At 42.5% G+C, this 14,699-nt stretch overlaps 1 protein-coding gene across 2 annotated transcripts; it reads left to right on the forward strand.

Annotated features, from left to right (window-relative positions):
- The first annotated feature begins 2,701 nt into the window (after positions 1–2,701).
- DELTA-OAT (ornithine-delta-aminotransferase) lies at positions 2,702–14,266 on the forward strand. Of its 2 annotated transcripts, XM_087376047.1 has the most exons (10): positions 2,706–3,182; positions 3,359–3,467; positions 3,760–3,990; positions 12,353–12,512; positions 12,636–12,691; positions 12,952–13,104; positions 13,202–13,299; positions 13,427–13,507; positions 13,644–13,877; positions 13,997–14,266. In XM_087376047.1, exons 1-10 carry the CDS (start codon positions 3,016–3,018, stop codon positions 14,124–14,126), a joined length of 1,419 nt encoding a protein of 472 aa, XP_087232173.1. In that variant the 5' UTR covers positions 2,706–3,015; the 3' UTR covers positions 14,127–14,266. The 2 variants fall into 2 exon arrangements, with proteins under 2 accessions (XP_087232174.1, XP_087232173.1); XM_087376048.1 differs by lacking the exon at positions 13,997–14,266 and having other exon boundaries at positions 2,702–3,182; positions 13,633–13,830.
- Positions 14,267–14,699: the final 433 nt, after the last annotated feature.

A 14,699-nucleotide genomic window follows, 5' to 3' on the forward strand; every position in this document is an offset into this window, starting at 1 on the left:
TTCCAATGAACAAACTTTGATCAACGTGCCATAGATGATGACATCCTCTTAAAAAAAGGAATAAAACCAAAAGATAAAATATGCTTATTCATATTTGGTCATGCAGGGCCTGGAAAAACATTCATTCTGATGCTTATTGTGCAAGCTTTGCAATGGTTATACTCGCACAAACAAACTTATGAGATTGAGTTACCACGAGCCCTATTATTGGCTTACACAAGAAAAGCCGCAAGAGGAATCGGAGGAAGCACGATACATGCAGCTCTCCACTTGCCGCTACTGACATCATGTACATAGCTCTTTCGGCAAACAAGCTTCAAATTCTTTCTGCCCTATACAAGAATGTCGAGCTGGTGGTGATCGATGAAGTTTCAATGGCAGGAATAAACACATTTGTTGCTGTTGACATGCGCATGCATGAAATAAAGCACAGCCCCACGACAAGCCGTTTGATGGAGTTGACATCCTCTTTTCCAATGACTTCTGCCAAGCAAGTCCCATAAAAGATTCTTGAATATTGTCTCAACAATAAAAACAAACATCGATACTTGGCTCATGTTGGAGAACGCACGTACAATACTAGGAACTAAAAAAGCGAATGCAACAACAAGATGGGCCATTCCTTCGTTTATTGAATAAAATTCTCATTGGCTCACAATTGCAGGATGGTCTTTCCATGCTTACCACCCTATACGTGCGACCTATCCTAGAGAAACATAAAATCCCACATCTATTCTACACAAACACAACTAAAGACAAATAGAACGAGTACATATTTGACACCATAAAAGGAAACCCACATGTATTTACAACAATTGATCACAAACACAAGACATGCAACAAAAGAATCAACATCCCTACGACCCCAAAAAAACCACGGGTTTGCATGGGGAGCTAAGACTAAGATCATGCATGATCATTGAAATCTACTCTGGCAATCTAGATATCGATGATGCTACTGTAAATGGTGCAGATGGGATCTTCAAAGGCTCGAACACGAACACCAAACAACCTATAATTTGGGTTGAGCTTACCGACAAAAAGCTGGTGCAAGAGCACATGTTGAAAACAACCACAAATATAACAACGACATAGCGAACAGTTGGACACCAATATTGCAAAATCACAAGAGAGTTCCAAATTGGTAATAATCACTTAAATAGTGCCTGCAGGACACAATTCCCCATGCAACATGTGTCGGCGAGAGCCATACATTGCTCGCAAGGCTTGACCATGGACTCGCTAGCTTTTGACCCCTCTAACATTAAGACGCATGGGCTTGTTTACACAACCTTATCTCGAGTCCCTAGCCCGACTAATCTCTACCTCCTTCACAAACTACAACAACAAAACATGAAAATTGACACCGTGGTTCTGCAAGAAATACAACGCCTTCAAAAAGATTCCCCGTGGCCTTTCGAACAAAAAAATTTCATAGAAACAAGCACAGCTAATCACACCATACAAAGCCTAAACACAAGATCCTTTCGTTCCCATAGACAATATTTTCTACATTTGACAACAATAATGAACACAACAATCCTATGCTTTCAAGAAACCCATGCAGACCCATCAACTGACATAACATTACTAAAATTAGAAAACACCGCAACATCAAAAGGGTTAGGCCTTACCACATACTTCCAACGTGACATGGCACTCCTACACACAACCAACATGTACAAGCAAGGTTCCTCGCAATACTAAGCACAAACAACAACCACCAAATAGCAATAATAAATGTGTATAAGTCCCCTCAAACAAAAACTCAAATCCTCATTCAAACCTTGGAAGAACACAACATAGTACCAAATGAAATTGAAACATACACAATAGGTGACGTCAACATTGACTACCACTCTAACTCAACCAGTGCTTCAAACCTTGCGCAATTTATGAGACACAAAAAAATGAAACAACATATCACAGTCCCAACAACAATCCATGGATTTACTATTGACCGCATATGGGTATCATCCACAATAACCAATACGCGACACGGAACAATGTTCATATATTGGTTGGACCATTCTCTCATATACACTTCCATACCCAAACCTAAGCATATCTCAACCGATTTATAATGCACAATTTCACATGAATGACTTTAGTAGCAATTGCAAATCTAACCCCCCATTATAGTCAGTCCTGAATTGTTCCCACGTAAACAAAACCATTTCTCCTTCCATGCTATACGTTCGAGGCAAGCTAGTTGGACTTTGCCCAGCCTTGTTTTCCTTTAAAAATTTGATAAATGGTAGGATTCAAGTTCAATTTCAAGTTGCTGGTTTCCTGCTCGAGGACGTAAAGGCTGCCTATTACAATTTAGTTTCACAACTAGAATGCTTGGCTAGAGTTCACACACTATGACCAGTGCCCAAGCGATAAATGAATCAGTGCCGTGGGCGGGCTCTGGGCAGCCAATCTTGCCCGTACATCAACCTTAGGCTAGTAGCTGATAATAGGTCAGTTGATCTAACAGCTTCGAATGTGCCACATGGTTTCTAAGGATTAGTGCAGGCCACGTAAAGATGGTCCATCGTACTATGACGTGGTATCCGAGAGAGAGTGGAGCATTCTTTAAAAGCAGCACGGCGCCAAAAGAGGGAGTGGGATGACTCAGGTGGCATTGAGGATAAGGCGACGTCATGGCACGCGCCACGGCCTTATATAGAGGGGGCAAGGTCGTGAGAGGGAGAGAGAGAGGAGGCAGGGAGACACAGCGAGGAAGAAACGGAAGAGGGAAGGCGGAGGGAGAGAAGGGGGGAGCGGGGGAGAGAGAGGGTGGCGGAGAGGAAGAGATTGCTGCAAAGATTGGGAGAATCCGGCTAGCGAAACGGATCGCCCACAACGAAAGAGAAGGGAATCAGGGGAGAAGAGGAGGAAGAGATTGCTGCAAGAATTGGATTGAGTAGATTGCCCACCAACGAAAGCGGTGTGGGATGTCCCATTTGTATCCACCCACGACACCTATACATAGCATACATCCCTTTGTTGTTGTTGGCACCGTTCATCATGTGGCGCCGAACTCTCGCATCCCTTGCCTCTTCTCCTTCGCTGCGCACCTCTCGCGCAGCTTGCGTCCGTGCCTTTGCAGCACTTCCAGACAACGCTATCCCTGTTTCAGAGATCTGCTCTTCCAATGACTATATGCACCTGGAATCTGAACACAGCGCTCATAAGTAGGTTCTCCAGACTCAGAATCTTCAATGCTCGATTGGACGTTTGTTTAGTCAGCCCTTGTACCGTCTCACGCCCCTCTCACTTCCACCCTTGATGGTTGGAAAGTCCTCATCCCTTGAGCTTTTGGCTAATGCAAATTGTTATTTGTCTTTCCATTTTGCGAGCGGTGTTGCAGCTATCATCCTATACCAACGGTATTCGCCCGCGGGAAAGATGTTACTGTTTGGGATCCCGAGGGTCGAGAGTATTTGGACTTCCTTTCTGCGTATTCTGCAGTCAATCAGGTCCGTTGATAATTTCATAATTCCACGGACGAGGGAACAAGAATCTTATCGCAAATAGAAACAAGCTTATTCTCAAACTACTTGCCTGCTGTGCAAAATCACGAAGGTCGCTGTTGTCATTTTTGTTCCTACAAGCCGTCTTTACGTTTTTCAAAGAGAGATTCACCAAGTAATCGGCCTCACTAGTTCACTTCAACGGATCGATTCAAAACTTCAAGATGCGCTTAAGTGTCATTGAATATCACGTACGAATGCATCTCTTTGACGAGCCAGCGTGTCGTTATGTTTGTAGGGACACTGCCATCCAAAGATAATTAATGCCTTGATTGGGCAAGCACAGATGCTAACATTGAGCTCGAGGGCTTTCTACAACGACAAATTCCCTTTATTTGCTAAGATGCTCACAAATATGGTCAATTATGACATGATGCTTCCCATGAACACGGGAGCTGAAGGTGTTGAGACTGCCCTCAAGTTGGCTAGGAAATGGGGTTATGAGAGAAAAGGCATCAAGAAAGACCAGGTATGGTTATTTGCACAGTTTTCTTATCTTCGTAACTGAACGCAAGAGGAAAAAGAGCCTATCAAAATGTACACGGATTATCCGTTTCTTTGGGAAGACAAGAAGTAAGAATTTTCAGATCACCTTAGTCTACCAGGGAAAGGATTATACAATACACCAGCAATCTGTTTTTCAACAGGCAACTTGGTTGTGATGTATGTTTGAATATCACTGTCGCATTAGAACTTGCATCCTTTCCCCCTGTATCAACATGGCATCATGGAATTGTGGTCCAGTTTCCGCTTTCTCTTTTTCTTGCAATCTTTCTGTGTGTGTGTGTGTGTGTGTGTGTGTGTATACATGTATGCGTGTGCTCGAAGAGGGAGAGAGAGAGAGAGAGAGAGAGATAGATTAATGAAGGCCAAAAAGCCTAAGAGACAATGAAAATTTGTGGTGACACTGCCCATCGGGCGAACCAGAGTGTATCACACCTTTAATAAAAAAAACTACTGATGAAACTAGAGCTCATAGGGTCCCATCTTGAGCCATGGTGTATCTAGAGCATGCATAAGTTCTGCTGCTGGCCTCCTCTACTCCTCTCTGTAGGATGTACTCATGGGCAGCATGAAGTAGCTTGACGTTGGGATGCTGCAATGATAGTACTTGGATGGAATGGGTGCTCGCCGGGCCTGTGTCCCATCTCATCCAAACCTGGCATGCCTGAAAGTCAACGTCTGAGTCCCAACGTCTCCCGTACAGTTCTTCTCTTGTGAAGAAGTCTTTAGTCTCCTTCTCGTGGGAATTTAGAGTAAAAATTAAAATATTCCACTTCTTCTGAGTCCCAATGTCTCCCATCCACTTCTTCTCCTGTGAAGAAGTCTATGATCTTCTACTAATCTTGGGGATGGTGTATAATGCCACTGAAGTAATTTTACAATATTTATACAAGAGGTGAAGTCTTATCCTTGGCCTCTTCAATATGAATAAATAACCATGGGGATGGTGTATAATGCCACATCATCCCAAGGGGAGTAACATGAAAGAACAAGGAATAATCCCAGGTCCTCACAAGTCCTATCAATCTCTCTCGATTGGTGCAGAGGTCCCAGTGCATCTCTCTCATTGACTTCAGATAGTGAAAATGAGGTCACCAAGCAATGGATTCGTGTCCACCAATGACCTGGGCACTTCTTGAACACCATCTCCGCTATAAAATAGTGCTAGAAATCACCTCCCAAGTTGAGCAGTGGATCCGTGCAGAAGGCAATGGTCCTGAGCCAGGATGGGAAGTAAGAAAAAATTACTCTGTCTCCATGATGCTAAGGCCATAGGGCCACATCTGTAATGTGGCTGCATGAAGAAGGCATTCATATAGAGCAAAGACTCCAAACCCTCTGCCCCAAAGAACTACCCCCATGTCAGAATGTAGGACTCACAGGTGATGTATGAGAATAATATGAAGACTCCGATAACTGTGATCCTCTGCCGGTATAAATCCTCCTGATCCAACGGCTGAGTAAGAAACAGGTTGATCTGACCTTGTTAACACTAGCCAAACATGGATATAACAGGTTAATTTGACCTTCTTAACACTAGCCAAAACATGGACATAACATTCTCCCCCCTTATTCAGAGAGACATAAACTCTGGGAATTGGTGCCAAAGGGAATCGATGCTTTCCAAAGTACTATCCTCTTTCAAGTGGATCTTAATATTCAGCTTTGGAACAACCCTGTTCTAAGCTGTTGGTCCCTCTAATCGTGGGGTACATAAGCATCGAGTCCTACAAGTTTGTTCTCAGAGATAAAAGTATTTCTAGCACCCAAAGCACTTCTCTTTCAGTCTGTTGACTGTACCTGAACACCATCAGGTAGACCTGACCATTACGCATTGGCACCCAAAGCACTTCTCTTTCAGTCTGTTGACTGTACCTGAACACCATCAGGTAGACCTGACCATTACGCATTGCTTGAGAATCTTAAGGGATCCTTAAGTAACCCATTGGCCCTTCAAGAAAACTTGAGGTGACTACTTCTGATTAGCATAAAACTGCGCTTGCACTTTTTATGCTTTTCCTCGCAAATTGCAACCATTGTTGCAACCCCAATAAAGGAAGATACTCTTTCTAATCAGACTGCCTCCGGGAGACATAACCTCTTTGCAAGGTCTAATTGACTCTCATCTGTCCATCCAATTCAGGAAGATTAGCCGAACTCACTGAGCTGAGTATCCAATTGCGTGAACACAGCTCTCTAGAAATGTCAAATGAACTTAGCATCTCTGTCACTATGTCAATCGGTAAGCCATATAGGCTAAACAACTTTTTCAGAAACAGGTGGGCCAAGTTGAATGGCTGAATTTTCTCTTGTAGAGGTGATCCGGGACGATTTATTTCTCTTGTAGGAATGTTTTATTTAGTTCCATCATCCATGTATGATGTATGTACATCTTGGTCAACTATGGTAGGATCTACTTGATTGTTGATGGTGATTAATTATTGCATTCTACGGACTATAGTCACTGCATATTGTCACCCTTCCTCTATGAGATGAGGTCCTGAGCTGCGTACTGGATGGGAGACCTCTCTCTCTCTCTCTCTCTCTCTCACACACACACACACACACACACACACACACACACTTTTTTTTTTTTTTTGGTGAAACCAAGATACTTATATTATGAAACATTCATTTACATCTGGGCAGAGCTCAAAAGAGAGCCAAAGCCCTATCCATCAGAAGCAGTAAAAGAAAAGCTGAATACAAGAAACATCCAAATCTTCCTCATGTAAGGCATCATATAAAGACTGCTGCAATGAGGCTCGGAAGAACTCATATGGATGCTGAAGGGGAGAATTCAGATATGCTTGATTGCGCTGCAGCCAAAGGGTCCATAAGGCCCAGTATCTGATCCAGTGGAAGAAAAGAGAATACTGTGACAAAGAAGCCGATAGTTTGTCATACATCCAGAAAAACCTGTAGAACCTGTGTGCTGGAAATCTGAGAGATAAAAAATAGGAGATTCTGTCTAGAAGATCTCTACAAAACCACAATAAATGCGGAATAGTCTCAAGTGTAAGGTGACATCTTGGACAAAGAGGTGAAGCTATCCGTCTTTGAGCCAATTTCACCCCTACTGGAAGAATACCAACAATACATCTTCATAAAAAGAGTCGTTGCTTCAATGGCATTTTCAACTTCCATATCAATTTCAATTTTCCTTTCCACCAGGCTAATGACTTGTTCAAATGCCATAGAGAATTAGCATGATGGGCAATCCAGGGAGGAGGTAATATCAATCGATAAGCCTGTATAGAAGTCAATAAATGCAAAGGCCTAGAAGATATGCTTGTATTTGAAGACTGAAGGTGCCAATCTTGAAGCCTGTCTCTGGCATTCAATGTCGGAATCAGAACCAGAGGGAGTAAGAGATCAGCAATAGCTTTCCAAATAGGTCTATGATGCATCCCCAGATTATATTGTCGACATGCTACTGGAAAGGTGAGGATATTTCCCTGCATATCTACCACGTCATCAACGAACCGGATACCCATTTTCATAAGATTGTAAGCTGTGATGGGTTGTTGAACAGCAAGGGGAGAGGAAAACACAGCACTCCAATGAATACTTTCCATTCTTAGTGAGGAAGTTATAGAAGCAGGATGGGGAGACCATTTGATGTGAGAGAGTACTTGCTTCCAGTCCTGAATCAAGGAATTAGAAAATGGACAACCAGGGATTTTACCTTGAAATTTACCAAGTACTACTTCCGATGGATCAACTAGCCAATGTCCATAAGCATGTGTGCTCATTTGTCCACACAAAATTGCTAACATAATATACCAAGGCTGCTCTTGTTGAAAAAATGTCTTGAGCATAGTGATCTTTCTTGCCAACACATGAAATTGGATGTATATTATATTCAAACCACCATGCATTCTTGGTGAGCAAAGCAAGTCCATTTTGAGCAGCCGTAAAGCTTTTTTATGAAGCTTAGTTTTCCAAAAAATCTCCATGGCTTGAGACATAAAGGAAGTGAGATCTCGAGATGACCAATGTAATAGAGGAAGGTAGAACTGGACATAAGCTAGAACAATAGACTGAACAATTCGAAGCCGTACATGCAGAGGCCAAGTGGAGATCTTCCAATATTCTAAATTGTCCTGAATTTTGTTTGACACCCACTACATTTGTTGCTTTCTGCTGATTTTCCAGCCAATAGGATAGCCCAAATGTCTTACTATGTGTTCCGGATAAATAATCTGGCTTGGCCACAGGATAGCATGCCAGTCACAATGCTTGAGAGGCAAGAGTTTTGATTTCTGAAAATTGATTTTAAGACCAGCTGCCAACCCAAAATCTGAAAGGGTATCATCAAGAGGCGAATCTCCAAAGAACTATTCTTTGGCATGAAGAATGAATCATTTGCATAGGCCTGTGCAATGAAAGGTCGTGAACCAGAAATCTGAAGTCGCTCTAGCTGTCCAGTATCAACCATGTGATCCACATAAAGATTTGAGAGACATAATCCCACTGTACTGTAGCAAATGCCTTTGTCACATCCACCTGCATGACCAACACATCTTGATCTGAATATTTTGCATATTCCATTGCGATGAGAGTGTTAGAGATATTGTCATGTATGTGCCGTCTTGGAACAAAACCATATTGCCTGGGATGAAGTCCATCATGAAGGATGTCCTTTATCCGATGTACCAACATTTTGGCAATCAGTTTGTATATAACCGGCATCAAAGTGATGGGCCTCCAGTCATCCATAAACTCACATAGAGGTTTTTTGGGCACAAGCTTAACCAGACCATGCTTCCAAGCTGAGGGAAGATGTTGATGCTGCCAGGCTACATTTATAAACTGCGGAATTGGACCCTTCAATTCAGGCAAAAGGGCTTCAAAAAATTCAACCGTCAGACCATCCCAGCCAGGGGATTTATGTTTGCCCAAATGCCTAAGAGCTTCATCCAATTCAACATCTGAAAAAGACATTTCCAGCATTGAGGCTTTTTGCAAGGAGACAATAGGAGAAACAAGCTCAGTAAATCTGTTACGAGCTGAAACAACCCGAGGTGTAGAAGAAGATGGCTGAGAAAAAAGTAGCTGAAAATGATCCAAACATTGTTTTTCTAGCTGAGATAGAGTCTGGGTCCAAAGGCCGTCTGGTTTCCTGACCCATCATGATAGATTCGCTTTGTCTATGTGCATGTAAGTTCCGAAAAAAAGATTTCGAGGAACAGCCCTTATCTAGCATAGGTTTAGCTCTGGCCTTGGTCTGCCATTTGGACAGCTTGCGTTTATCATTGGCATCAATTATGGAGGAAGCACAAGACAATAAACGCTGCTCAGAAGCAGATAGAGATCTTTGATGACTAATCTGTAGCAAATACTGCTTGTATGATTTTGCCCATTGGATATGCTGTCTGGTTTCTGCCATGTACCATCTTCCATATTCCTTAATGACATTTTGAATACAATGTATGAAAGAAGTCCAAGCAAAGTCCAGATCCTCCTGAGCATGGGGTAGCAATGGCCTGCAAGCCAGTCTGATCATATGCTGGAATTTTTCATGAGAGAGATACAATTGATTGACCTGTAAATTTCTGACTGAAGAGAGCTGCAAGTCATCCAGAGGCATACCAAAAGAAAGGGTGAGCCAAAGTGGAGTATTACCAGATAATTGTTGTGAATAATCAGTCCACATTTGACATGTATAGTCATCATATTGCTGAGCATGAATGAGATAATATCTGTCAAGCCTGGCCCAATATTCTGTAAAAGCATTATGATGATATGTAAATCCCAGGTTGCTGTCCATAAATCTGCAAATTGAAGTGATGATGTCATATGTTCCCATTGCTGGATTTCACAGGGCAGCATATGGGATTTATGTGTGGTATTGTCCTTCGAGTGAGGAGAATTGTTGAAATCACCACAAAGTAGAGCATTTGAAGACCAAGGATATTGCCTGATGGAGTTCCACATTTGAGCTCTGAAAGCTGAATTTTGAGAGGCATACAAAGATCCTATTTCAAAAATCTCTCCATTAATCATACATTGGATAATCATCCATCGTCCACCATGATCATTATATGCTATCCAGGGTTGCAGATCATGTCTGGCTAAAATGCACAGCCCAGAGAATTGTTCAGATCCTGAATAAAATATATCATATCCAGAAAAAAACCCATGCTGGCCAGCAAAAAAATGCTGATTATGCTCTTGCAGACACACAACATCCGGACGAGTTGTGTTTATATAATGCCATAGAAGCCTCCATTTATTTTGGTTGCAGAGGCCCTGTATATTATAGGAAAAACATTTAAGAGAAGCACGCATGAAAATATATACAAGAGATGATCGGTCCTCCAAAAGAAAGGGAGGCTTCAAGCCTCTGCCATTGCCATAGGGTCTTGCTGACCCTCAGCATCCAATTCCCTGATAATATCATCTTCTTCACAAATGGGAAGACCCTTCTTGACTGCATTAACCCATGCCTTCGAGATGGGGTTGCTTGGAGAGGTAGAAGATTGTCCTGGAGAAGGAGCAGAGGCATCCCAATTACGAGATTGGAGAGGTCTTTGTTTGAGAGGCACCGTCTTCTTTGCAGTCTGCCATCCCTCATGAGAAGATGAGTTATTTTTCCCTAACTTGCTTTTTCCTTTATCCTTATTTTGAGCTGAATTGGCCTGGCTCCCTGTATGAACTGATGGCTTTGCTCCTTTAGCTTCTATCTTTTCCACATATGTCTTCTGAGCTCCTTTATTAGACAACAAAGGAATAGCTGCTGGAGGAGGTGGATGAAGGATAGAGGGACACTCTGAAGCAAGATGCCCAAACTTGTGACAAGAAAAACAAGCTCCAGCAAAAATGCCCCATTTTAAAGTGAAATATTTTTTTCCCAAATTAACACCCTCAATCTCAACTGCAATAGAGGAGGGGGTCGGTCTATCAATATCCCATAAGATGCAAAAACGATTTTTATTACCTGTGGGACGAGGGGGACAGATCACTTGTCCCAATGTCATAGCTAAACTTGGAAGCTCTGTTCTCATGTAATTTGGAAAATCAACCACTTCAACCCATACAAGGCAATGGTGCTTGATGAGGTTCTGATAGTCCTTATTAGGGGACCAGGGCATGATATGCACCATTTGTCGACCAAAAAATAAAGGGGACATTTCCAGCATTTTTTGTTTTGTCAAGGCATCCAAAAGATGAACTTCATAAAATCCCCGGGAGGCAAAATAGATTCCTTCTACATAGCATCCACCTAGGAGAGAATTCACCCATTGTCCCACATCATTAGCAGAGGGAATTTTGCCTGGGAAAAAGATGATAACTGCAGTTTGAGAGAGCTTCTTCAAAGGATGCACAAGAGAAGGCAGCTTCATTATGTAAGTGAGTTCCGGTGTAGGTTGAATCCATTCCCTTCTATTTTGTTGAAAATCATCATTCAGCATATCAAACACATAGGAAGCATCTTCAGAAGAAGGAGCTATGAGGGGAGAGGTTTCCCTTGATTGTCTTTTGGGTTCAAGGGAGAGTGCTCTCTTGACATAATACTTGTTGGCTTCTGCCATGGGGGCTAGGGGATTCAACAGATATCAAACGAAGAGAAGGAGATAGGGCTGAATCACTGTACGGACGAAAGGAGAAGCTGACAGAGCTGTACGGAAGGGACGCTGAACTGAGGCACTGCACGGACGTACGGAAAAGCTGACAGAAACTGCACGGAAGGATTGACAGGTTGCAGGAAAGGACTGACAGAAACTGTACGGAAAAGCTGACAGAAACTGTACGGGATATCTGACGGACTGTATGGTAAGTTTGACGATTGTACGGAAAATTTGACGGAGATAGTACGGACAGACTGTACGGACCTGCGGAAGAAAGACTGAAGGATTGGAACGGGCGTGCAGGGGGGAAGGGAGCTTTGACGCGAAGGTAAGGAAACCCTGACGTACGGGAACCGTACGACCGTCGTACGGAAGTACAGACGACGCTGAACAGCGTATGCAGCCTCCACACCAAATCTACACTCACCACTCCAAACACTCTCGCCAGCAATGCACACACACACACCACTCTCTCTCTCTCTCTCTCTCACACACACACACACACACACACACACACACACACACACACACACACACACACACGCATGCACACATGCAAAAGAAAACACACTCTCTGACAGCATATCCTCTCGTGTGACTTTTATACAATCGAGAGTTGGGTGAACATAATTCTCCTCTATGTAATGCTTTTTGAATCAGGACTGCTTGCTTCACTCATTGCTGTGATCATTCTCAAGAATTCATATTTTGAATCCCCTTGAAAAGTAATATGATATAGTTTGCTTTGCTCAGGCTATTATTGTTTCTTGCTGCGGTTGCTTCCATGGCCGGACTTTGGGTGTCATCTCGATGAGTTGTGACAATGATGCTGTTCGTGGGTTTGGTCCTCTGATGCCTGGTCTCATGAAAGTAAAGTTTGGAGATGCAGATGCTCTTGCGTCGTTGTTTGAAGGCAAGGCCTCAATTCAGGCGGGGCACATATATGTTAGGAGGGAGAGTTTTGTAAATTGAAATTTCAATTTGAATTTCATTGGTGCAGTCATCACGATCTTTTCTGGTTTTGAATGCTTTGCAGATCAAGGTGATTCTATTGCTGGGTTCTTGTTTGAGCCAATACAAGGAGAAGCTGGGGTAGGTAGGGCCCTTAATGAATAAAAATTGTGTCATTGGAAATCTTGAGAGTGCTCCAGCTTCTTTTCCATCATATACTGTTAAACTCTTGCGTTAATTCTATTCTTGTCCTTCCAAACAAATCAACCACAGAGATAGAATTTAATGTGTAGGCCATGTGTACACCACTGATAGAATGAAACAAGGATGTTATTTCTGCTTGCTGTTACTTTATTTCTTGCAGACCTTTGGCTGTGTTGTAATACCTTCTTTGCCATCAGGTGATTATGCCCCCAGATGGGTATCTTAAAAGGATAAGGGAGCTGTGCTCCAAGCACAATGTTTTGATGATTGCTGATGAAATTCAAACTGGCTTAGCACGGACAGGAAGGATGCTGGCCTGTGATTGGGAGGATGTACATCCTGATGTTCTGGTAACAGCTTGTTGTTTTACTTTAAACAAAGTAACTCGGGCGTTTGGACTCAAATGTTGTACTGACATTTGATGTGCCATAATTCTTCGATTACCAGATTTTAGGTAAGGCACTTGGTGCAGGAGTCTTGCCAGTCAGTGCTGTGCTGGCCAACAAGGAGGTCATGCTTTGTATCAAACCAGGTGAACATGGAAGGTGAGGCCTAACACCACATTGCATAAATTATATTGCAGAAGAAGGATTCACAAAGTTGTACAGGCTATACTCTAGAAAATACATTTTGGTGTTCTCACTTGTGGTGCTGCTATTGTATGAATGCCAGCACATTTGGTGGTAATCCATTAGCCAGTGCAGTAGGTATAGCTGCACTAGAGGTCATTCAAGAAGAACACTTGGCTAAAAGGTGAGGATTTTCTGCCAGCTAATTGCATTGCGTTATTTTTCGTGCAGAAGAAACATATAATGATGTGAAGGTCTGGAAGGTCAATGGAGGTTTACAATATGAATTTGCGTTGAACTCTATTTTAGTTGTCTTGCAGGGCTGATACAATGGGAGAGGAGCTTAGACACCTCCTAAAGGATGTACAAAGTGCGCATCCGAACATAATCAAAGAAGTAAGAGGGAGGGGCTTATTGAATGCTGTTGAGATGGACCCAGCAGGATTGGGAACTATCTCTGCCTATGATGTTTGTCTCAGCTTGAAGGAGAGAGGGATTCTTGCAAAACCAACCCATGATACAGTTATCAGGCTATCTCCACCTCTTACCGTAGGGTAAATATTTTGATCTAATGCTGTCCTCAATCTGTGTGTTCATCTTTTCTACACAAGAAATCTACTTTACCATTGACAATTTTAAAGCTGATTATCAGTTTCTTGTCTCTATTATCCAGTTCAAACCATCTGCAAGCTGCAGCGAAGGCTTTGAAAAGTGTTCTTGAGTTAGATATTTCTGCCAAGCTGTCACAAGCCTCAAGTCTATATGCTTTGGAAAGAGAGCCATGCCATCGTTGTGGCCGGTAAGGCTCAGCTCATTTTACTTGTCTCAGGAATGAAGTCTGTTGCTATTGTACAGGTGACATGGAACTGGACGTTACAGATTATAAACTTCAAGGGAATGGTTACGATGTACTTCAAGTGTATGGCTGGATTCTGGTCTTTGGGGTGATTTTCTGTAGCTATTCTGTTGTGGAAAAGGTGGTGAGTCCTGGCCCCAGAGAGAGAGAGAGAGAGAGAGAGAGAGAGAGAGAGATGTGTCGATATATGTATATGTATGTACATAAACATACACATACACATACACTTTTTTACTTTTTTTCCCCGTAACACTTCATATTACTATGTGGGAAAAACCTCAAAAGATGTGAAAACCCAGCATGAAGTACAAAAACTGAAAGTTACAAATATGAGCTCCTGACAAAGGACTTAGGAAGCCAAAAGAAACTCAAATCTCAAGAAGAACTTGAGTGAGGCACAAGGTCTAAATCATGCAAAGTCAACCTCTGGGTTTCTAGAAAAACATGAAAGGAACAACTTTCCGAGTATCAAAACTAAGGCGTTTGATCCCCTTACGATTCTTGCAATGATAAACTAGTA

The sequence above is a fragment of the Dipteris shenzhenensis genome, chromosome 6, assembly GCF_047967505.1.
Source record: "Dipteris shenzhenensis isolate YYH24624 ecotype China chromosome 6, Dip_SZ_1.0, whole genome shotgun sequence".
NCBI lineage: Eukaryota > Viridiplantae > Streptophyta > Polypodiopsida > Gleicheniales > Dipteridaceae > Dipteris > Dipteris shenzhenensis.

Bases quoted from the DNA above. Each gene is read 5' to 3' on its own strand.
- DELTA-OAT (XM_087376047.1), top strand. From the start codon at position 3,016: ATGTGGCGCCGAACTCTCGCATCCCTTGCCTCTTCTCCTTCGCTGCGC. The intron at 3,991-12,352 runs GTATGGTTATTT...TGCTTTGCTCAG, and splicing joins AAGGCATCAAGAAAGACCAG to GCTATTATTGTTTCTTGCTG. The intron at 12,513-12,635 runs GCAAGGCCTCAA...AATGCTTTGCAG, and splicing joins TCTTGCGTCGTTGTTTGAAG to ATCAAGGTGATTCTATTGCT.